General features: G+C 43.8%; 1 protein-coding gene across 8 annotated transcripts in view; it reads left to right on the forward strand.

Annotated features, from left to right (window-relative positions):
• Nucleotides 1–25,367, forward strand: part of LOC134070816 (bromodomain adjacent to zinc finger domain protein 2B-like) — a 151,074-nt gene that overhangs the window by 96,267 nt on the left and 29,440 nt on the right. For all 8 annotated transcript variants that reach the window (XM_062527267.1, XM_062527272.1, XM_062527269.1 and 5 more), the window contains 12 exons: nt 1,597–1,662; nt 2,277–2,417; nt 6,810–7,061; nt 9,176–9,405; nt 10,190–10,264; nt 10,547–10,775; nt 11,494–11,556; nt 11,944–12,088; nt 14,480–15,459; nt 17,153–17,414; nt 20,896–21,048; nt 21,466–21,629. In XM_062527267.1, the coding sequence (XP_062383251.1) occupies nt 1,597–1,662; nt 2,277–2,417; nt 6,810–7,061; nt 9,176–9,405; nt 10,190–10,264; nt 10,547–10,775; nt 11,494–11,556; nt 11,944–12,088; nt 14,480–15,459; nt 17,153–17,414; nt 20,896–21,048; nt 21,466–21,629 (2,760 nt within the window). The remainder of the gene's footprint in view (nt 1–1,596; nt 1,663–2,276; nt 2,418–6,809; nt 7,062–9,175; nt 9,406–10,189; nt 10,265–10,546; nt 10,776–11,493; nt 11,557–11,943; nt 12,089–14,479; nt 15,460–17,152; nt 17,415–20,895; nt 21,049–21,465; nt 21,630–25,367) is intronic.

Here is a 25,367-nt window from a genome sequence, read left to right on the forward strand (position 1 = left end):
CGAATGTTTGTGTGTGTCTGTGTGTTGTGCACATTGATTTACTCAGGTTATTGATTTATGGTGTATGTCGTGGTTGTGTTTTGTGGAATGGCTGTGAGTACCTGTGCTTGTTTATAGTGCGCTATGAGGTGTGTGTGTGTGTGTGTGTGTGTGTGTGTGTGTGTGTGTGTGTGTGTGTGTGTATATGTGTGTGTGTGTGTGTGTGTGTGTGTGTGTGTGTGTGTGTGTGTGTACGTGTGTATGTATACGTGTGTGTGCACAGCTCACTGCTGTGTGTCACTCACACACACACACACACACACACACACACACACACACACACGCACACACACAGCGCACACATACTGTACAGACACACACACACACTCACACACACTCACACTCGCTCATATACACACTCCCGCCTACAGCCACGGGAACAGTGTAATTCAGCTGGTTTTGCCATTGCAATCTTCTCCATTTGTCATTCCATGCACATTCACGACAGCAACACGCTCCATAACACAGTCACCCTGCGCACACACATGCAGCCATGATGGGCGTTTTATGCACGTCAGCTTGACCTGACCACTCCTGCTGTGGTTCCCTAGCATTAGAGCACACTGACACTAAAGGCTAAGGTTTCAGCTAGCATCCACTCACTGATGTTTCTACATATAAAAAAGCATACTCACGTCAATAGTCACTCCAATGTCATCCAGCTAAAGTGGTCATTTATTGCAAATAATCTGAATTCATGATTACCTTTAATTGGAATCATAAATATACGTTTAGAGACAAATAAAAATACTCTCTGTTCTTATGATGTACATGTATAGAACAGTAAAATATGTCAGGATCAATAGATACACTGTAGACGCAAATGACCTGGACACTTCTCATTTAAGGTCCACATTATGTTGTATGGCATTTTGCTCGCTTTGGATCTGTAAGCAATATGGATCTCCTACACACAGTAAGATGGATGAAGGCTATGAGTCAACATCATTTCTAGTGTAGTCTGCTGAACACTGAATGATGTATGGGGCCAAGCACACACACACACACACACACACATACACACACAGTAGGATGAGGCCATGTTCTGCTGCTTCTTTTCTTTTTTATCTTTCAATCTTTTTCTCCTCTCTCTCTGGTGGCCTCTACCTAAAGCAGCATACAGTAGGTGGGCTAACCCAGATGTACTGGATGCTTCTTCTCCTCCTCTCCTCCTTCTCCACCACTTGCTCTTGTTGCTTTTTCTTTTGTTTAGTTTTTCACTCTCTCCCCACTTTGCTTCTTTTGGTTGTCATCCTAAAACTTGTGCTCGGACCCCCCCCCCCCCCCCCCCCCCACCTCCGGCTGATCAAAAACAAAGCAAACCAAAAAAGCCGCCCGTCATGGTCATGGTGACGTGTCTCGTCTTTCACGTTCACTCTCTTTTCTTCTTTCACTTTTCTCTCTGTCTCTCTTTGTCTGCTGAACATGCTATCAGAGGCTGTTGATTGTCTTGTCTGCACATAGCACCGTGTCTCTGTACATATATTTTTTTTATCATCTCTCCACACGTTTGTCTTTCTCTCCCTCTCACTCTCTCTCTCTCCCTCTTGTCTGCAGGAGAGGGAGAGGAGGAGGCAGCACGTGATGCTGATGAAGGCTGTGGAGGCTCGCAAGAAGGCAGAGGTACGCCACGCCTCCTCAACCTCATGACCTCCCAACCCTGCGAGCTGTGACTGTGTCGTCTGGGTCATAAACATTTGTGTCTGCCAGGGTGTCGCAGCTTTTCACATGCATCAAAAGAATTTAAAAGATGTGGCATCCTCTAATTGGAAGCAACTGAAAGTTCAATATTGTGTGTTATTGCCTTGGTCACAGTCTGTTGCTGTGTTTGATGCGTCTGCCATATCACAATGAAATGTAATGAAAACATAAACAGACATTAGTTTTGTTGTCATACCTGTGGTCATAGAAACTAGATAATCTTTTAGCTGACTTTTTGTTGTTGGCGCAGGAATATGAAAGCCCACAGTGGCGTGACATTTTGCCTAGACTATAAATTGGCTTTGATACTTAATGTGTTTTGGTAGAAAACTGCCATCACCAACTTATATCTACCAATTTGTTGTGATAAACTGGAATTTCTTTCTTTGCACTATTGTATGTGCCCACTGGCCTGGAGCCATGTTTTGGTGTGTGTGTGTGTGTGTGTGTTTGTGCTGCTGAGGTGTGACACATTCTGCTTTGATGTGTTGTGTGTGTGTGTGTGTGTGTGTGTGTGTGTGTGTGTGTGTGGTCAGGAGCGTGAACGTCTGCGTCAGGAGAAGCGTGATGAGAAGCGACTGAAGCAGGAGCGCAAGCTAGAGCTGCGTCGGCTAGAGCTGGAGATTGCCCGCGAGATGAAGAAGCCTAATGAGGACATGTGCCTCGCTGACCACAAGGTATTCACACACACACACACACACACACAAGCACACAAACACACACCGGTGCACCCAAATATACCTACTATGTGAGGCCCAACAAGGATATGTGTTTTGCAGACCCCAGTAACACCCACACTTCCTATTCTACATGCACATCGCAAATGCATTTGCACCTCTACACTCACCACAGCAATATAGTTCTGTCCGGATAGCTTACTGTAAGTCAAAAATACACAAGAGAGAATTATCGGTAACACTTTACTTGACGGGTTCATTCATAACACATTCATAACAGCTGTCATGAACTGCACATGAAGCATTCATGACTGATTCATGAAACATGACTCAACATTCATACCAACACTTTCATGAATGTGGAAGACAAAACGACGAAAACTTGTCAAAATAAAAGTCCAACAATTCCAAAGAAGCATTGGCGTATTTATTCCAACCTATGTCACATCACATGTAAGTCAATGGGTTAGTCCAGTGCCAGAGAAACAGAATGTGGTCAACAATTATTTTTTGTTTTTTAAAAATGTATTTGTTTTATAATCTAACCTTTGCTAATTTATCATCTTTTCCTACTAGGAAATGTCAAACCGTTCCAGGTTACACAAATAGGCCTATGGTCAGCAGAACTTAACTCAGTGATTACGAATAAGCTACTTCACAACTTGTAGGGCTATAGTAAAGTGACATTTGATGTAGACTTCATAAGATATTCATGAAATATTAACAAAGGCTGGAATAAATACGGCAATGCTTCTTTGCGATTGTTGGACTTTTATTTTGACAAGTTTTCGTCGTTTTGTCTTCCACATTCATGAAAGTGTTGGTATGAATGTTGAGTAATGTTTCATGAATCAGTCATGAATGCTTCATTTGCAGTTCATGACAGCTGTTATGAATGTGTTATGAATGAACCCGTCAAGTAAAGTGTTACCGAATTATCTTTAAAAACAATAATATTTTTTATTTGGCGGTTTGGCTCTGTTCAGAGGAAGTTCTCTGTCTTTCCATGAGCTCCATGGAAATGCCTAGACAGGGAACAGCAGAATCCTCAGGGGACTACCCTCCCAGTTTAAACTGGGAGAGTAACTCTATTCCCCCGAACAGAACAAGCAACAATGACAACAGAATGTCATTATTTTAAGTTTAACCACTTTGAGATGGAGGTGGGGAGGAGGTGGGTTGCAAAGCAGCAAGCAGAGAAAGCAGTGATAGTAACAGACTAATGCAGCTTAAATAAGTCAAGTCAAGTCAAGTTTATTTATATAGCGCATTTCATACACAGAGGTCATTCAATGTGCTTTACATAAACAAAAAACAGTGTAACATATAGGGAAGTGGGGATTAATAAGGCCAGAGAAGATGTTTAGCATTGTACTGCATTTAGTAATCAGTCATACATGTATATAGCCTGACGAGCCAGACCCACATCAAGATGTAGGGTCTGGACACTCACCGTAGACAGGGCTCAATCGGAGGGGTGGGATAAGCAGTTGTCTTTCAAATTCCCTCCCCGCAATAGGATAACGCTAAACGAATCATCTTCTTGTTTTCAAATAACAGGATGCGTTACCGTCGCAACTTCTGGTCGCATGTCAGTCACCATTATGTTAAGCCCTGTGATTGGCCCGCTGGTGCTGGGGGTTCTCAGCTCCCTGCCTCAATGGATCGTGCCTAGACTGGCCCGCCAGCCAAATTACATTTGCTGCCGCTAGGGGCGTCTAGATTTCTAGGCTAACATGTATACCTTTTTAAGTGCAAAGTGCACAAGTGCACTAAAGAGGAACTGTCCAAGGACATACATTGAAGTGGGAAACTGTAGAGCAGAGCCTTAGAAGCAGCATGGCTACCGTGCCTGATGGATTCCAAATCCTGTTCAGTGGATCCATGTCGTTTAGAGCCAGTGTGAAATCCTGTTCTGTTTACTGCTGTAGGCCAGGGTCTTGGGGGAGTGGTTTAGCATAACTTGGGTTTGGGACTCAGGAGACTGTTGAGGGTTTGGTTAACAGCATCTGTATTAGCAGAGTTAGCACCGAGAACTAAAAGAGAAGAAATCTGATTGCAGAACAGTGGGATGAAGTGTGGCAAAACAAAGTCATTTTAAAATCTGTTTTCCTTTGACATGGAGACAGTACTGAGATCAGTAAGGCACTGTGCTGTGTGTCTGCTGTAGGCACAGTTAGAGCCTGATTTCCCTAAAAAGCAGAAAGCAGTGAAGCGCAAAAGGTATAGCTGTATGTTGCTCTTGAGTCCCCCTGGTGGCTACAGACAGCATTTCATTACTATTTGGGGAGGATTTCTGTAAGAGAAACCTTTACGGATTTGGGGTCCCTGCACCCAAAGTGACATTCACACCAAATCCCATAGATCGATAAGTGCATTAGGTGCATGGCATTGAAGGAGGACCTCCCCACCGCCATCACCACACACACAGGCAGACACACTGTCTCTCTCTGAAGTAGAATACAAGGGCATGGAACTTGTTTATATTCGGCTGTTCAAAATGCATTAGTCTTTGTCCCCACACAATCTCTCCTGTCAACCACAGACATGTGCCATCAGGCCTACACACACTCACACACACACACACACACACACACATTGGAAGACCCCATTGATTTCCACAGTGTTTCCTGTGTACTGTGCTGCAACTATCAGTCTGGAATACTTGCACAAAGACCTACACACACACACACACACACACACACACATAAACACATTCACACACAAAAACATGAATCAGCTGATTGCTTGTCCGTTGTTGACTTTTGCTTTCCCTGATTCTGATAGATTTTTATCTCTCATTTAAAAAAAAAGGAGTATATATTCTATTCTAGATCCATGGTCTGGCTGCTGGCATGCAAAAATATAAGAATTGGGACTTTGATCATCTAAACCCTTAAGGCCAAGAATTGCTGACTCTAAAGTGAATAACTTTCCATGCTGTAGATCAGGGATGGGCAACTTTCATGACTAAGAGGGCCACATTTTTTTATCATCACCATTAGAGGGCCAAATGTGGCCGCGCACTTCCGCACATCTGATGCTGATGCAAAATAATTCTGAATAAGAACGAAATATGTCAATTTTCATGCTCAAATGCATTTTTTACATAGACTCCCTAACAACAAATACAAATATTTTACAACCAGTGATAAGTATCATTTTCAGTGCAAAGGGCTCACATAAATCACCATTCAATGATGGCACAGAATTGAAAAACAATGGCCCATCATGAAGTGCAATTACAAGCCTCATATTCAATGCATTTATGCTCCCACTCCATTTTTAAGAATTTATAGACATTCCCTAACGTCCATAATGAGAGTAGGCCTACAGATGTAACATGTAACATCCATCACATCTGTACTCTCATCCAACGCCAAAAAGTAGGCTACAGTAGGCCTACTTGCAGTCATGCATGATTTGTCTCAGCTCCCCCCCTCGACATTCAGAATGTCAACAATTATGCGCGTCACCGTGCGTCGGGACAAATATACCGTTTCGAAGTTTTTACCTCCACTAGCCTACGCACCAAAACAATTTCGCCATATAGCTTCTTTGCTTTGGCAAGCTCAAGCGAAACAGCAAAAGACGGATTCCTGTGTAGTTCTGGCAATTAGTCGCTATTGTTAGTGTTGGCTAGCCTACTTTTGATTTGAGGTCGGCTACGACAGCGGCCGAGAAGCTCCGTGTGTGTAGGGCAGGCTACTTCTGATAACTTTTCGCAAGGTGTTGTAGTGTAGGCTAGTGGCGACTGAAGTTTAAATCTTTCATGGCTGATATAGTTTCTAGCAAAACTTGACATGGGTTTGCCTTACCATTCTATGAACAGACACTGCTTCCGATTTTGACTAAAAGGTAGCCTACGGTTTTCTAAATGAGTTTTCTACTTTTCTTCTATGTGTGCACTGTTTTTCCTCAGCGATTGTAAAGGTCCGAAGGCCCGAGATGGTTTGCATAGGAGGCGCTATCTATCGGCGAACAGTATAATTACAATGACGGTGCGGTAAAAAAAAAAAAAAAACACGCATTTTTAATCACAGTAAAAATGATCATCCGCGGGCCGCACTGAGTGAGGAGGCGGGCCACATGTGGCCCGCGGGCCGCCAGTTGCCCATCCCTGCTGTAGATATTTCTGGCTGATGGATGTTGAATTTCCATTGGATGAATTAGTTTTACACCATTAAGTCATTCATTAGATAAACAGTAAATTCAAGGTTTTTTTGTCATTTGTCTTTTCTTTTCTTTCTTTGTCTGACTTTCTCTCTGTGGTCACCCTGTGTTTCCCTCTCATCTCTATTGCCCACTCTTTTCTTTCTGCCATTCATCACTTTCACTCTTTTCCTCTCTCTTTCCTACTCTACCCCCTTTCCTCTCCCTTCCTCTGTCCAGCCCATGCCGGAGTTGTCCCGTATCCCGGGGCTGGTGTTGCCAGGCACGGTGTTCGCCGACTGCTTAATGGTGGTGCAGTTCCTGCGGGCGTTCGGCCGGGTGCTGGGCATGGAGACGGGCGACGCGCCCACACTGGGCGTGCTGCAGGAGGGCCTCCTCAACCTGGGCAACAGCATGGGCCGCGTGCAGGACCTACTGGTGCGCCTGCTCTCCGCTGCCATCTCCGACCCGGGCCTGCCCCCTGGACACAAGGTGAGGACAGGGACTCGCACACACATACACACACACGCACACACGCATACTTAAATAGGTTTCGTTTTCTTTGTCTTTCCTGTGTATTAGCCGCATGGACAGTGTTTTATGGAGGTTAAGAAACAAAACCATGTCAAAACCTTATTAACTGCACCCATGTATTAACCTCATACCGTAGCTAAAGAAATTTAACAAAATCAATGTAGAAGCTGTGGCTAATAGTTGGGAAATTACGGTAGCAACAGAAAATAAATCTAAATTCTCTCTCTCACACAGACACACACAGAGAGAGAAGGACACACGCATACACACGACAGAACACAGGCACAATACATGCTCCCTTCCTCTCACTCAGTCTCTCACACAAACAAAGAAAAAACAACAGACACATCTACACACATGGTGTGACTACGGTCTGCCACTGTATGTGAGCTGCGATCACAACAACAGCGAGCCATAGAGAGGGCAGAGAGTGAAACTTGGTTCATTCGTACATCCCTCTTGCTCTCTCTCTCTCTCTCTTTCTCTCTCTCACTCTTTTCACACAACACTGAGGGCAAAAAGAGTTCATGTCCTCAGCTCATTCCTGCTCACCCACCAACTGCTAGTCACGTTCACTCCTTTACCCACTTCTCTCTGTTCTTCTATTTTTTCTCAACACATCAGGGTTTTTAAAAAAAAGCTCTCAAGTTACAGTTCATGTGAAAGATGAATAATGTCTGATTCATATTTTATCCATGGACTCTCTATGGCCTCCTTCACTTTCCTACACTCACCACACGTAGATACAGAGCAGCTAACAATACTGAGTAGATATGTACTGTATTTCTGTCAGTATGTGTACTGTGTACTACCTATGAACTTGGTGTTGTTAGCACCTTGTTGCATTTCCTCTACCAGTTGACTCATAGGAGCACTCCCATCTATCTCTCTCTCTCTCTTAGGGGTGGCACGGTTCACAAAATCTACGGTTCGGTTCGTATCACGGTTTAGGGTCACGGTTTTCGGTTCTGTACGGTTCTTGTTATTTTTCTTTTAATCTTTAACACTCCAGAAGAGGGGTGGGCAATATAGGCTATAGCCTTGTTTGGGATATTATTGTGAATGTTGTTTTGACGATGTGCAAAATTACATTATCGAATATTTAAAGTAGGTTACTTAGAGGGGGGGTGGGGCACACTCAAAATCACGCATTGAAACCCCATAAATTCATTAAATCAGGAGGTGTGCAACAGAAGTGAGAGAAGCCACTGGCTCAGGCTGTAGCAGAGCAAGTCACATGATCACTAGTGGGCACGCTGTCACACGCGCCTAATGTTTATGTTGTGCAGCTACTTTGTGGCATTGATGAGTTAACAGGCGTCTATGGTTTTTTCCTACACGGTTAGGCTACGTTGTTATATGGAGAGAAAACATTAGACATTTATTATTTTAATAGTCAGTTGAAAACAAAAAACTCTTCTTATGTAACTCAAGTTGTGTAAATGGACTGAATTTCGCTCTAAATATCTACTGTTATCGATTATGCTAACCGTTAGCATGTCTATGGGATTTCTCATAGACATTAGCCATAAGCGAACACATTAGTTTCTATTCTGTAACTTGGAATGCTAGCCTACGTGATTGCTCCTTAACAAAACATTGAAGGAAATAAATGTGGCCTACTCTGGTGTTCTGCTGGCGCATCCTGCAACTCCGGCCAGTCTGCACTTCTAAAGACTCGTGCGCAGCAATCAAAACTACATACTCCTACTCTTGCGCGAAAGGGAAACGAATGGTCAAATATGGGAATCGATTGCGCATGCCATAACTAGCCTGAACCGTAGGACCGTACGACGAACACACACTCTGAACCGTGACATGCCATCCGCACGGTTCGGAGCATTTTTCAAAAACCGCACCACCCCTACTCTCTCTCTCTCTCTTTCTCTCTATCTCTCTCTCTCTCTCTCTCTCTCTCTCTCTCTCTGTCTCTGTCTCTGTCTCTCTTTAGGAGCTTGAATACAGTACATGGATTAATAAATAAATACATCTATAATTCTCTCTTTTTCTCTTTCTCTGCATCTTCACTCCCCTCCCCTCCCCATCCTCCCTCTCTCTTCTGCACTCCTCAGTCTAAGACCATTCTGGGCGAGAGCCTGGCCAACGTGGGGCTGAACCGGGACAATGTGTCTGAGGTGCTACAGATCTACCTAGAGGCGCACAGCTGGCAGGCAGGCCCAGCCCTCACGTGCCTGACCCAGAGCATGCGAACCAAGGCCTTCCAGGCCCACACGCCTGCCCAGAAGGCCTCCATATTGGCCTTCCTGGTCAACGAGCTGGCTTGCAGCAAGAGCGTGGTCAGGTATGCTGTGACACAGTGCTATCGTCTCACTTGATGTTGTTTTATCTGGCTGCAGTGATTACAATATGTTACTGTAATGGCAAAATAAAAGCAGACAGCTAGCAAGTTGAATGCTCGTTTACTGGCATTCATTTGCATTCATTAATCTATTGTATGTGAGTAAATGAGGTCTACATAGTAATTTACTGAACGTATGATTACTGAGGTGACTAAAAGATCCAATGCATTGTCTCAAACTTACATTTATATGCAACAATGTTATGTATGTGCGTACATTTGCAGAAGAGTGTTTTCAGAGTTCTGAAGTTTGAGTCATGTATGACGTTATGCATGTTTCAGACTGCATGTAGTTGTAGCAAAATGTCTTGTGTACGTGCAAGTATCTTGTGTGTGTGTGTGTGTGTGTGTGTGTGTGTGTGTGTGTGTGTGTGTGTGTGTGTGTGTGTGTGTGTGTGTGTGTGCGTGCGTGCGTGCGTGCGTGCGTGCGTGCGTGCGTGCGTGCGTGCGTGCGGGCGGGCGGGCGGGCGGGCGGGCGGGCGGGCGGGCGGGCGTCGTAATTGCTAACGTGAGGAGATTGAGTGCAGTGCTGTGTTAAATATTCATTTTGAGATAAAGGTGTCTAAAGAAACAGCGCTATGGCCTTGAGCTTGCGCTCTGCATTTTTAATGTCCAGGGTGTAAACACATACACACATACTGTAGGTGTGTCTCTGAGCTGTGCTTGAATGTGTAATTGAGATCTCTTGTGTGTGTGTGTGTGTGTTTGTGTGTGTGTGTGTGTGTAGTGAGATTGACAAGAGCCTCGATCACATGACCGTCATGCGCAGGGATGAGCTGGCCATGGAGGTGAAACTGAAAAAGTGAGTACACACTCACACGTTCGCACTTACATGTCTGTCTGTATACACACATTCTTATAGCCTATATCCCACTGCCCTACTGCCATACACACAGAATTGAATACCTTAAAAGAGTATGTCGTTCTCTAGGCATTTTGCATTAAACTATCAAAAGCTTCACTCCATAGGGCATTTTTAATCTGACAACTAGGTCAAATACACTAAGTCACCAAGTCCCTTAGCATGGTATGAAATGTTTGTATCTGTAAGGATTGTCATTTACAGTATGTTTATTCATTGCAGACTGAAGATTATCCACGCTAAGCGCACAGGCAAGCGTGAGGTCAGTCTTGCGGGGGAGGAGCCTCAGTCCACTGGCACGCCCACTCCAGGAAGCAAACGCAAGCGGAAGGGCGGCGACAGTGAGGACGAGGATGAGGAGGATGAGGAGAGTGACGAGGCCGGAGATGACGAGGAGGAGGAAGAGGAGGAGGAGGTGAAAAAAGTGAAGAAGGTGGAGACCTGTGACGAGGTAAGGGGACAACATGGCAGACTGACTCTCCAAAGACCACAATATAAATGCATCTTGAGTAATTGGCACAACAGTAATCATGTTACACTAACATTGACAGAATCACATCTGCTCAGAAACACATTTCCTTGTCACACTATAGAAGTTGAGAGTATTTCTGTGTTTATGAGTTTTTATTTTTGTATTTCACACAAATGTCAGAACCCTACACTTTGCTTGATTCTCCTCACATGAAAGCCCACTCTGACAGTTATGGCACTGTTCACAGATACTCAGCCCTGTGTTCTGTTAGTGACAGGTATTGTCAAAGTATTGTCAGGTATTGTCAAAGTAAACAGAGAGACACAGCACAGGCTCTGTTGACAGCTGTAAGACCTGGAGCAGGGGGCAAGTGGAGTTCTGATCAGATCACCCAGATCCCTGGTGGCAAGCCTCATTCAGTTTGGGCCTCCCAAGGGTTGCCGATAAAGTGTATCTATGTTTATGTGTGTATGTGTATTTCTGTTTGCGTGTATGTGTATATTTTTGTTTGTGTGTATGAAGGTCTGTATGTGCGTGTGTGTTCGTTTGTTTATTTGAGTATGTGCCTTTGTTTGTGTGTTTGTGTGCATGTCTGTGTGTGTCTGTGTCTGTTCTTATGTTTGTGCGTGGTTCCGTCTGTGTGCCTGTGAATGTTTTCATTTGTGTGTGTGTGTGTGTGTGTGTTCCTCTGCTCCAGGACGAGACAGACCAGGCGACTAGTGTGGAGGAGCTGGAGAAGCAGATCGAGAAGCTGGCGAAGGTAAACACACAGATGGGCCGCCAACTCACACACTCCACAGGAGGCCGCTCCGCCAGCAAACACACTCGCTTAAACACATAACGGGATGCACAGTGATGAGCTTGCTTATTCACACACACATAGATGCATACAGATACACACACACACAGCATATGCAAGCTGTAGTCTCAGAAGCATGAAAGCTTGCAGAATGCATGTGCAGGCACACACTCACACACTTATACACACACACACATACTTGGCAATGAGCTGTGTAATCACAAGTGTAGCGCCTTTACAGAAGCTTATACACAGAGCTACACACATGCTATCAACATTGTGTGTGTGTGTGTGTGTGTGTGTGTGTGTGTGTGTGTGTGTGTGTGTGCGTGTGTGTGCGTCCTACAGCAGCAAAACCTGATCAGGAAGAAGCTGTTTGAGGCGTCTCACTCGCTGCGCTCCATGATGTATGGTCAGGACCGCTACCGTCGACGCTACTGGGTGTTGCCGCAGTGTGGGGGCGTCTATGTGGAGGCTCTGGAGAGTGGAGAGGGTAAGTATTTACACACACACGCACACACATGCACACACACTTGTCAGCCATCCCTGTGCCTGGCCCTCATCACACTTGAAGTCCCATTCCTAGGACTGCCCTGCCATTGCCTGTTGCTGTTCCCTTGCCCAGGTTTCCTGGCCCACGCATCCTAGCGACCCAATTCTTTCCTTAAAACAATTCCTAATCCCTATGGACAATTTATCCCCTACACTGGACTATTTGCACTTTCTGACACTAAAAATGACCTTACTGTACTGTAACTGACCCTAGGCAGATGGGTTGAGCCCATGGCTCTCTCTGAATGAAATTGAAATTGAAATTGTGTAATGGGAGGATGTAAATGAGGCAGAGTGTGTCCCTGGGTCCATGGGGCGAGATTGTTAATGCATTCCTGTGTATGGAGAGCTCAGGATAAACAAGATGCCCACATTGACATGTTTGATGAGAAATCAAAACATAAAGTTCAAAAGTTCAACTTTTATTGTCATGTACTGTACTCATAAATAAGCATTTATAAGTATTGAAATTCCTTGTGCTCTAATGTCCATTCAACCACAGAAATAAATTAAATGAATAAATAGATAAAAAAGGATGAGAGAGGATCAAAAATAAATAAATAAGTAAATAAATAAATAATTGGAAAATAAATGAATATATGTAATTATGGCAGATGCTATTTGCACCCATGGTGCAAATTATGAGCATTACTATTTACACCCGGGGTGTCTATAATGGCAGATGCTATTTGCACCCGGAATTTGTAAATAGCGATCACTGTTACATTGTTATTCATGCATAGGGCAAATAGCCATTGTTGCTATTTACACCCAGGTGTCCATAGTCAATAATACTATTTACACCCAGGTGTCCATAGTAAAAAATGTTAAGTCCATTTCTTTTGTTGTTACGTCACAGGGTGTAAATAGCTCAGCTATGTGGGTGCAAATAGACACTCCGATACTATTTACACCCGGGTGCAAATAATCAACAATACTATTTACACCTGGGTGCAAATAATCAACATTACTGTTTACACCCGGGTGTGTCTAATCAACAATGCTATTTACACCCGATGTCTAACAGGCCTGTAGACTATTTACCAGCTCTACAGTTTTTAGCTGTTTCGCCATGTCTGGGTAACTTACAATATATGGAAGTGATTATACAAATATTAGGCTGATGAGTGGTCATGTGGTAGCTTGATCAAAGGCAAGCTAGTTCAAAGAGTTATTTTCTGAGTTGTCTTCCAGGCAGCGCTGCCACTGTTGACTTAAACTTCTACTCAACTGTACAAAACTGAAATAAAACTAGTTTATCTTTGACAGGTTCAAAAAGCACAAACTCTTATTTGCCGCGAGGTAACGTCATCTAAGAAAAGAGAGACTCGTTCGTACCATGAAAAATAGAGATGCACCGATTGCAATTTTTTGGCCGATTCTGATTTCCGATTTTTCATAGAATTTGACCTGCCGATACCGATTAAAGCCGATTCCGATTTAATTTCTTCTAACCACTTTACAACACAAACAAAGAGTTATTTTCTAGCCTATATTTTCTTTAATACAACATGTTAATATAGAAATGTATTAAACTTATCAATGGCTGGTAGAAAAATGCCAACTCCACAGGCAGCACCAAGCATGCATTTTAAAATCTCACTGCATGCAATTGGATAACACTACGACCAATGCTTACTCTGACTTTGGTTCCGGACTTTGACACAATTGGATAACACTACGACCGTTTATTGACTTTGAACATGGCAGCGCTGTCATCATCAGTTTAGCTCGCCTCTGGCCTGCCTATATCAGATACACAGACGTGATTGGTTTCCCCCGATGCCTGGGGTAAAAGTAACTTGCACCGTTGCTCATTGCCAGACTATCTTGCAGCCACAATTCAAATTGTGCTCTTGTGAGAATTATGGATTTCCAGGGTAGGCTGTGAGGCATTTTCAGACTGAACAGTATCTACAATAGGACTACTCAGATTTTATTTTGTTTGCATTCGCACCACTAGTGGTAATGCTGAGGTGATGTATGCATTATTGGAGCAATGTGATGGTGGTCCAATCATTGCACATTTTTTATTTTTTTTTGGCTTTAAGTATGTCAGTAATGGTTCCCATGTGCAGAGAAAATACCCTACCCCAAAGTAGGAGCTAAAATATTTACAGGTATTGTGGTTAGAAGAATTACAATTGCCCCCAGCCGCCATATAGGAATTACTAAAAAAGGTACAGGAACTGCAAAAAGTCCCAAAGTGCGAAAATGCCTTAGGTCTTTGGGGTGTGGATTTCTGTCTTTACCTACTGTGAATAATTGTGTGTGTGTGTGTGTGTGTGTGTGTGTGTGTGTGTGTGTGTGTGTGTGTGTGTGTGTTATGCAGGTCCTGAGGAGCTAGAGAAGGAGCGTGAGCGACTGCGGAGCTACCAGGCCATGCAGATCAAAGAGGAGCCCCTGCAGCCAGAGCAGGAGCAAAAGGAGGAAGAGAAGGAGGTGCTGCCTCCCACTGATGATGTGGAGGTCAAGCTGGAGTCTACAGAGGATGAGGAGGAGGAGGATGTGGCAGCGGTTGAGCCAATGGAGGATGAAGGAGGCGAGGAGGAGGAATTGAAGGAGGAGAAACCGGCTGTGAAGGAGGTGTCCGAGCCCAAAGCGAGCCCCAAGGAGGGTGACGAGAGTAGTGACTTCATCACAGAGAAGCCACAGCAACAAGCCAGCGTTCTGCTCCCTCACCCCTCCTCCCCACTGATCGCACCTGAGCCACCCACTGAGGAGCAGATCCTAGAGACCCCCTCACAGGCAGCCGAGGGCTCTCCCCCTCTCCCCAACGGCTGCCCGCACGCTGCCCTTTCCACCTCGGTGACCTGCCCCTCCCCTCCAGACACCTCCTCCAATCCTCCGCCGCCTCCACTGGTATCTAGCAGCCCCAGCAGAGGGGCGCCCTTGGCCCTGACGCCTGCTGCCCCACAAGGCCTGCTGGTAGCACCACTGGCTGCCGGTGCTTCCATCTCAGGAGGACTGCCACTTTCCCAGCAGCCTTTGCTGCTGCCCAGTGACCAGCTGATGCGGGTGCTGACGGAGAGAGGGGGCCACTGGTTCAGCCTGTTGCCACGGACGCCCTGTGATGACTCCTCCCTCACCACACCTCCACCTGGGGCGATACGCATCACCTCCTCCTCTGCTGACCCCATGGCTGCCATCACAACCACCACCAGCGGGGGCGCTTCTGCGTCTCCCTCCACCACCACAGCCCTCACTCAGCCCAAGTCACCCCCCTCCTGCCCACCCAATCCTCACACAGCCAGCCCACTCCACTCCCTCACCACGCCAGCAGCAGGCAGCTACAGCCTGTCACCGCAACAAGTGAGAACTTCACACACAGAGACACATACACACACATACACATACACATACACATACACATTAGGGCTGGCAATCTTCCTCTAGTATCCCATTCGAATTTCATTCATTATTATTTTTCTAAATTCGAATTATATTAGAATATTTAATGCTCAATTTTGACTTATTAATATTTACTATTTTTCTATCTACTTCTATCTTAGCATAGGCTAAGTGGCTTAGCCTATGCCACTGCCATTATGACATCGTAGTTGACTTGTTTTACGTGATAGCTGTCTTGCTAAGTAAATTATAGCCCTTTTCTGACTGAGAAACATTACATTCACGTTACAGAAATAACGGGTTCAGGGGGATTTCGCAGTGTGAAAGATAGACGTGTTGTGGTCCCAGGTTGTCTGAAGCCGACTGCTGAACGACTGCTGCTATTTCAGTTAGCTCGTTGGCTAGTTGGCTAGTTAGCTAGCATTAGGCAAACATTCCAAAAAGACGTGCTGGCCTTACTGTCAGACGGTTTTGGTAACATAGCAACAATAAACACTTGACCGAAGCGCTGAGAAAAGGAGGAGGGAGCTCTCAGGAGCTCACAGCAGCACCTAAAGCCGTCGTTTGCTAAATATAGTCAACACTTTAAAAAAAAATTAAAAAATAAAAAAAGAACACATTCGAATTATAATTTTAACATTCGAAGAACGCTAGAAATGTTAATAAAGTGTTGTTAAAGCGTTGCCAGCCGCAGCAGCGACATTTCCGGAAAGGTACTGACTCGATTAAATTCATTCTGGACTCTCTATCCGACCACATCAAGACGTGGGGATACTTCGGTTTGGCTTTAGGGACCCTCTGCTCACTACCACGTAAGTGTAGTGTTGTTTGGAACAGTAGAAGAGGTATAAAAATAGCGCTTTGTAGCGGCGAAAGGACATGCCCAGTTCACTTCCAGGCTAACGAGTTTTGGCTAAAAACGGTGAACTCGAACTTTCTCAAAATACATCCGAATGACATGATTTTGGTGTCAACTCAACATATGTACTCCCAATAGTCCGAAAAATTTATCTAAAGTGCATTTCACTCCGGATTATCCCTTTAAGTCTATGGGGAAATTTTTTAAAGTTTTTAATTTATAGTATAAAAAGTATAAAAGTTAAAAAAAAAAAAAAAATACATAGCAGCATTCCCCTATTGATTGCAACGTTGCAACGTTTGAATGAAGTTTCTAGGTTAAACGGTTCAAGCTGAATAGAAAAAATTAATTTGGTAAGCGGAATAATAATAAGAAGAAGAAGAAGAAGAAGAAGCCTAGGAAGAACAGTACAGTGCATGTTCATGCACTGTAATAAGAAGTCTAGGAAGAACAGTACAGTGCATTTGCATGCACTGTAATAACAAAGCCACAAAGTACTAAGGTGGAACAGCATTTACTGTAAACCATAATACTTATTTTTCTAAAGTTCTATCTTGTTTCTGTTCTGTTCCGTTCCATTCTATTTGATTCATCTCTCCTTGCTTATTAGGTTATGGGACGTAATGACATTTAGCACATGGCTGTAGCACTGTTCTACATGTATTTCAAAAACTGTGCTGTTACGTCAAAATATTAAATTTAGGCGGTGGACATATGGACAAAGTTTGAATATGTGCATGTTTGCATTTACATATAAGAGTAGTAATGTATGTGCCGCCCTCTCCCCTCTCTCAGGTGACACCTGGCATGAGCATGCCCATATGTAGCTGGTCCAGTGGGCTGGTGACCCCCCACTTGCCCCTGTGCAGCAGCCCACTGCCCCACTACCCGTCTGGGGAGGGCAGCGCCAGCCCCCTGCTGCCCCCCAGTGTCTGCACCAGTAAGAGCGGTTCGCCCGCTCCACACGGGGACAAGCTTACTGGGACCATCTCGCCTGAGCCCATCCTGGAGTTGAACCGGCCACAGGACCACCCCACACCACAGCCCATCCCAGAGGGTGAGCGTAATTCAATTCAATTCAATTCAATTCAATTCAATTCAATTCAATTCAATTCAATTCAATTCAATTCAATTTTATTTATAGAGCGCCAAAACATTACACATGTCTCATGGCGCTTTACAGAGTGTTAAACCTTCAAAGAGAGCTCATGAGCAACAGGGGCAAGGAAAAACTCCCTAGAATTGGAGATACATATGGGAAGAAACCTCAGACAGATCCATGACTCAAGGGCCCAACCTATCTGCCTAGGGTCAGTTAAGTAGAGTTAAGTCATTTGTAGTATAAGAAGGTTCAAACAGTCCAGTATAGGGAATAAATAGTCCATCAGTAATCCATTAGTAATTTTGGAGGGTGATGGGTCGCTGGAATGCGTAGGCCGGGGATCCTGGCAGGGAACCACAGCAGGTAATGGTAGGGCAGTCATAGGGATGATGATGGCAATGGCACTCAGGGGGATGGGACTTCAGGTGTGATGAGGGCCAGGCACAAGATTGCTGATGACTGGTAATGGTTCACCTCACAAGTGAGGTATAGGGGAAAGGGAAGAGAAATAAAGTGTGTTAGTATTACTATAAGTCATGATGGTTGGTATTAATAAGTATATCAATGGGGATATAAATTATTATACTATAGAGGGAAAAGGCAGAGGGGGAGAGGGAGTTGAATGACAGGACAGGAGAGAGAGGGAGGAGGGAGAGTTGAGAGAGACAGAGGGAGAGGGGAGAGAGTTGTACGGCATGACACATGAGAAGTCCATGACAGTGCTATGCTATAGCAGCATAACTAAGGCATGGTGGAGGGTAGTCAGCACCAGCACAGGTGTGGTCAGTAGCCACCATGGGAGGCATGACTGGAGCACCAGTCACACAAGCCCACAGCAGAGGTGGTCCGTTCCAATGAAACCCTGAAGTGGTTGCAGTTCCACACTGCACCATACCTAACTATAGGAAGCACTAAAGAGATATGTTTTAAGTATAGACTTAAAAATAGGGAGGGTGTCTGCTAAACGGATTGAGGGAGGAAGATTATTCCAGAGGAGAGGTGCGTGGTAACAAAAAGCTCTGCCTCCTACTGTAGTTTTTGAAATTCTTGGAGTTATAAGGAGTCCAGTATTTTGTGATCGTAAGGGTCTAGGTGGATTATATGGGACTAGAAGATCTTTAATATATTCGGGTGCCCTGCCATTTATGGCTTTGTATGTTAGAAGTAGAATTTTGAAGTCAATGCGACTTTTAACAGGTAGCCAATGTAGAGATGCTAGGATGGGGGAAATATGTTCATATTTTTTGGTTCTAGTGAGCTGCGTTTTGTATAAGCTGTAAGCTTTTTAGACAGGTATTATTGCAGCCGGCGTATAGTGCATTACAATAGTCTAGCCTAGAAGTGACAAAAGCGTGAATTAATTTTTCAGCGTCTGGTAAGGATAAGGACTTCCTTATCTTTGAGATGTTCCTTAAATGGAAAAATGAAGTTTTTGTGATCTGCTTTATGTGACTACTGAGTAGAAGTTCTTGGTCAATTATAACTCCTAAGGGAGAACAGGGAGGGGGACAGTGTCAGTGAGGGTGGGGGGGGCTTCTAAAGACAGAGGCCTTTTCCGAAACGTGCCCCTTGGCCCTCGCCCTACACACTTCCACTTCGTTTGCATGCTCACGCGAGGGTCCGACACATTGAGTATCATCCGAAGCGAAATTTGAGTCGAGTGAAGTGCCAAGGGAGAGGGGCTACCACGCCTCCAGGAGCGAGTCTGCATGGATGCCGACTTGGCATGCAGGTGCAACCGTTTTCACGTGTTCGTGCAGCTCGTGTAATCTCCCTGCCAGTTGTTTTTTAGTCCGTATGACAGCATTTACAGACAAAAGCGTGATTTAAGCTACATTCTAACAACTCATGTTTAGTTTGATACTCAGTAAAATGTGCAATATCGTACAGATATTATATGCGCATTTACAGCACTTTTATAATTTGATAATAAAAGCATAAAATGCAACTCCTCACTCATAGTAATGAAAGGAGAGAAGAGGAATGTACACAGGGGTGTCCAATCAATCAATCAATCAATTCCCTTCTCCCTTCAAGTGCATCCGAAATGTAGCGCTGTTTTAACCCCTACCCCTTCAATGCGAGTGTTCTCCGCACCCACGAGTGTGACTTGAAAAAGAAGTTCACTCGCTAACGTCAAAGTGAGTCAAAGTGAGTAGGGACTCCATTTTGGAAAAGGCCTAAGAGTAAGAGGGGAAGAGTTTGCACCCTATGTGCTTGCTCGCAAGATGGCATCTGTTGAGGCTAAAAAGTGTCCATCGTTCCACTCAGCTTTTTGACCGTTATGAGTGCACCATCTGGGGACTTGCAGTGTCCTTCGTGTCGTTTGAATTTTCAGTGTGGACACAGTCACACTCAAGTTAGGTATTGTAAGAGCAGAAGTACACGATTTGAGACAGTGATAGAGACAGAGGAGAGAGTCGGGGAGACAGAAAGAGAACCAGACACAGGTAGAGGCACACGCATGGACACCTGTAATGAAATGGTATCAAGACAATGGGAGACTCTTTGCCATGTGGCATCAACAGATGAATTATCTGTTTTGCTTTCTTGTTTTTTTTCATCACTATAAAGAAATGCAATTATGACGGAATGAGTCAATTTATGAATAATGATGAATAATGAATTATGAATATTTGCTGTGCTAGAATCCATCTATTTATTAAGGTTTTGAATAACATTCCATTGTGAAGATGATACGTATGTTCCATGGAGGTGTTCCTCTTCTTTGCTCATCCATATTGGGGCGGCCGTGACCCACTGGTTAGGGCTTCGAGCTTGTAACCGCAGGGTTGCCGGTTCTACCCGACCAGTCCACGGCTGAAGTGCCCTTGAGCAAGGCACCTAACCCCTCACTGCTCCCCGAGCGCCGCTGGTTGGGCAGGCAGCTCACTGTTCTGGGTGAATGTGTGATTCACTTCACTGCGTGTTGTGTGTGTTCACTAATTCAGTTAAATTGGGTTAAAGAGGACATAGAATGGATGAATCGAGTGTTGCACTGTGTTCTCTGATGTTAAAATAATATATATTCAACTTTGATTTAAAAAAAAGTAAACTCAATTGCAATTCTACAAGACTAATTAAAGCTATGTATTTAGGCTGGGTATTGAAATGGTCCGTTTGACCTCTTTGGCAACCCCAATTGAACTTCAATGGCTTTGCGATGTCTGACATCACAAGCAGGCTCTTTTCTAATTTGCCCATTTTTTTGTGTCTATTTCTCAGTGCAAGATTTTCATATGAAGGTGGGCACAGCCATGCCTCATGTCCATGATAGCTCTTTGTTTATGCACAACCTCTCATAATTCATGAAAACCAAGAAAAAAATTATTTCCATTCTATGTCACCTTTAAATGCAGAGACTGAATTTCCCTCACGGGATCAAAAAAGTATACATTCAATTCTATTCTATTCTATATCTTGCGTGTGTGTGCAGACAAGATGCTGGGCTGGTGGAAGTGTGACATGGGGGAGCTGAGGGCTGTGATGGCCAGTATGCATAGCCGTGGCATCCGCGAGAAGAGCCTGCAGAAACAACTCCAGAAGAACCTGGAGCTCATCACACAGACCTGCAACAAGAACAAAGAAGGTCAGCACACACATACACACACACACATACACACAGGAATAAACGCACATGCTCACTCAATTATGGACTCACACAGCATGACACACATAGCCATAATTCCAGTAGGGCTTGAGTTCTGTATAGCAGAATTTTGAGTTTTGGTAAATTAGAAACTTCACTACATTTTCCATGAAAAATAATGAAATCTTATCTCAACCCTGTAGTTACCTTTATTTTATCTACACTGGATATAAGGTCATTTGACAGTGTCAGAAATAAAATTGATTTGGCCATGTCAGGCCATCGCTCTGTTTTACTGATAACCAATCTCATATTTAGTGGTTAAAGGCTATCTCTCCCCTCCCTATGAAAATGAATTGATTGATTGATTGATTGATTGATTGATTGATTGATTGATTGTGTGTGTGTGGACGGCAGTGGCGGTGATGGAGGTGTCGGTGCTGGACGATGAGGGCCAGGTGTCAGAGGAGACGGTGCAGACGTGGTGTGTGGAGGAGCAGGCCATGGAGACAGACATCGCCCTGCTGGTGCAGGTGGAGGAGCTCGAGAAGAAAGTCACTGCTGCCAGCCTGCAGGTCAAGGTGAGACCACGTAACTACACACACACACACACACACACACATTTACTCACACAGGCATGGTTTAGACAAGGTTTAAAGAAAGGATCATTTCTGTGCCTGAAGTTGTCCGATTTCAAACCATAGATGACCTTGTAGAACCTGATAATGTAATAAATCCCCGATAATGTAATAACCCTGATAATGTAATAAAAAATGGCACTTGAGTCCATTGAAAATGTAATACAACCTGATAATGTAATAACTTCCTGATAATGTAATAAAGTGCATTTCTCAATAATGGAATACACTTTTTACCAATAATGTAATAAGATATTGGATTAACGGGAGGTTATTACATTATCAGGTTAGCCTTCATTTCGCAGGTCCTGATAATGTAGTAATCCCCCAATATTGTAATAATTTAACAGCAGACCACCCATTTCTCCGATTCAAGCGGTGATACTGTGTAAGCAACGCAAGCTCGAGAGCTCTAGCGCCGCCGGTAACACTTTACATTACGGCTCGCTAATAAGGTGGTAATTGTATGGTAATTTCTATGTAATTTCATGGTAACAATCCCTTGTTACCACTTATTACAAGTAATTTCCATGCAGTTTCTAGTGCAATTACCCTGCAGTTTCTAGGTAATAGCAATGCAAACAGCATTAATTAAGTTGGTCATTTCTATGGTATTTTTATGTAATTTCATGGTAATAATATTTTGTAGCCCCTTATTACTAGTCATTTCTATGCCATTTCCAGTGCAATTACTCTGCAGTTTCTAAGTAATAGTGATGCAAACAGCTTTCATTTTAAAGGGATAGTTCGGGTTTTAAGACACAAAGTTATATGGGTTCCCTGTCAGCAACGTTGTGCATCAGCACTGACTTACCCCCCGACAGCGTCCTGTGAGCCGAGATCCAGCCGGTTTTTGATCGTTTTTGATGCTGAAGAAAGTAGTCCGGCAAGTTTCTGGGGTCACAAAAGTAAAGTGTTTTTCTTCTCAAAACCATACGCGTTCAAAAGAGTGATATATTTGCACCACGAAAACGTTGGCCAGCTGTCAGTAGCGCGCAGTGATAGGAATCGAGAAAAATAGTGCAGTGATAACGAGGTTTGAATTTTTCCTGGACAACGTTTTTGTGGTGCAAATATATCACTCTTTTGAACACGTATGGTTTTGAGAAGAAAAACACTTTACTTTCGTGACCCCAGAAACTTGCCGGACTACTTTCTTCAGCATCAAAAACCGGCTGGATCTCGGCTCACAGGACGCTGTCGGGGGGTAAGTCATTGCTGATGCACAACGTTGCTGACAGGGAACCCATATAACTTTGTGTCTTAAAACCCAAACTATCCCTTTAAGTTTAATAAAATGGTAATGATTTAAAATGAATCTAGTTCTTGAAATGATAGTCCAGGATTTACTTATTGTTTTTGTTTAATTACCTGACAAACAAGGAGGTAATTTCTGGGAAAATACACAGCATCAGGGCCGTAAAATGCATCTTCACTTATTTCCACTCAATTACTTAGTTATTACCAAGAAAGACACAAACCAAGTCATTGTAGTAGTAAGCTGGTAAAGAAGACATTTATGTGCCTGTAACTAAACTGGAAAAAGGGAAGTAATTTCATGGAAACTATATGGTATCAGAGCTGTAAAATACACTATTGCCTCTTCCTAGTTAATCACCTAGCTGTGTTGGTAAACCCATCAATTATCCTTATGACATTTATAGTGTTGTTTTTGCTTAATTAGGCTACCTAAGACAAGGAGGTAATTTCCAGGAAAATACACAACATCAGGGCCGTAAAATACACTATCACTTATTTCCACTCAGTTACTTAGTTATTACCATCTCTGATCTGAAATAGGTTACCCTGTACTGACATTCAACACACAACCACATGTTGAGCACAACCTTAACTTTGTTCTGCAAAAACAGATTGTTTTCACACATTTAACATGTTCTGCGATAATAAAACAACATGATCAAATTCTGAAACAGTAGGCTAAATATTTCATTTGCAGTGCACCCTAAACCTACCAAAACATTCATACAGGTACAGAAGTGACGTGTTTGTTACAGATGAAAATATTATAATATTTCGTTGACTTCTTTGGGTCAGAAGCTCCTCTCGGAATAGCAAAGTCGTCCTTCTCAAAATTATGACAGCAGACACGGTAATCCATCACTTTAGCGTTTCGATTGAGGTGTCAATGTCCACATTCAAAACAATAAGCCACTGGAGACCGACAGTATTGCAACTTTTCAGAATACCGACCATGCATGCGAGGCGGACAGGTTACCAGGAGCGCCACCACATGCATTTTGAGTTGTAGGACAAACTCTCTTTTTCATAGGCCTACATCATTAAAATGTGGGCAATGCAGTAGCCTAACTTTGGCGATTTTAGTAGATAGCCTACAGCGAGCAAATTTTTCGGCACTTGACTTCGTCTTTGGAAGAGTTGGACTCTCCCTTTAGGCCTACAGCCATCAACATAATGCAATGCAACGTTACAATTGTTGCGTTTGCGGGAAACTTGTATCTCTGTGAAAGCCTTCGATCCCAAATTAACATGGCAACGTTGCTTATGAATAAAGTGTCTAACTGTGCGTTCACACCAAGAGCTTCAAAAGCTTCAAGAGCGCCGGAAATCATTCATTTCCTATGGAGAGTCGGCGTTACCGGCTTCAAAAGCGTTCCGGGCGTGAGCGTGGCTTCATGAGCTTCACGGGCGTCAAAATAAAGTTGAGCCTCAGTTAACTTTATGGTAATTAGCTGTGACACGGTTCGGCGTCAACCAATTAGAATGTCAAACTCGCAGGATTGCTGCTTGTGGTTGGTTCGAATGTTTCACGTCTTGGCTTTGAAGCTTTCAACGCTGAACTGAGTTGAGCGTCGGGCTATGAGCTTCACCAGCGATTTTGACTCTTTTGACGGTTTCGGTGTGAATGCACAGTTAGTAATCACAATAAGCTTGAAATTGTTAGGTAGTGTGTTGGTAGCGCGTCAGTCTCTATACTCTGCATGCTCACGATGAGAGCTCAAGTTCAAATCGTCAGTGGGCTTTTTTTGCCAAAGGCTCATGTTGCCTTTTGTTTATGGACTGTATAAATTGTATGCAGAGGCATCAGGCTGTTTCGTTTAGGTTTGTTTTGCTGTCACTAATGGTTTCATGAGGTCACGAGGCCAGTGTCAAACTTCCATTTAAAAGCACAATTAGGCCTATGTCCAAAGCGTCACTTGTGTTTTTGGCTCAATTCATTTCAAAATTGCGGATAGGCCGATGGTACGCTTGTTTTTATGCTGGCAACAGAACAAAATGGTTCTACATTAGTTTAGATAATAGCTCCACGGCATTATTTAGTAGGGTTATTTTCACATTTCACTGTAGTCAGAAACAAATGCATGTTTGATGCATACGGGAGTAGAACCTACGACGATTCGATGACAAGCCACCTGCTCTAGCCACTGCACTAACGAACGGTGTCCTTGAAGTGAGGGTTTGTAAATTCCATAATAGTAGCCTACCAAAATGCAAACCAATACGCAAATTAACGCAAGGTAACACAAGTAGCAAGAATGAGCCTAACAGGTCAGTCGGTCTTTTGAATTATATTAGCCTACAGTATAGCGCAATCATTGTGTCACGAGAAAAACATCAACTTGGTGATTTTTGGTTAAGCGCTCCTGACACTGACGACATCACCAACCGCAACTCCCAAGGTACGCCACAGGTGCGACTGCC

Source organism: Sardina pilchardus, chromosome 23 (assembly GCF_963854185.1).
Source record: "Sardina pilchardus chromosome 23, fSarPil1.1, whole genome shotgun sequence".
Classification (NCBI taxonomy): domain Eukaryota; kingdom Metazoa; phylum Chordata; class Actinopteri; order Clupeiformes; family Clupeidae; genus Sardina; species Sardina pilchardus.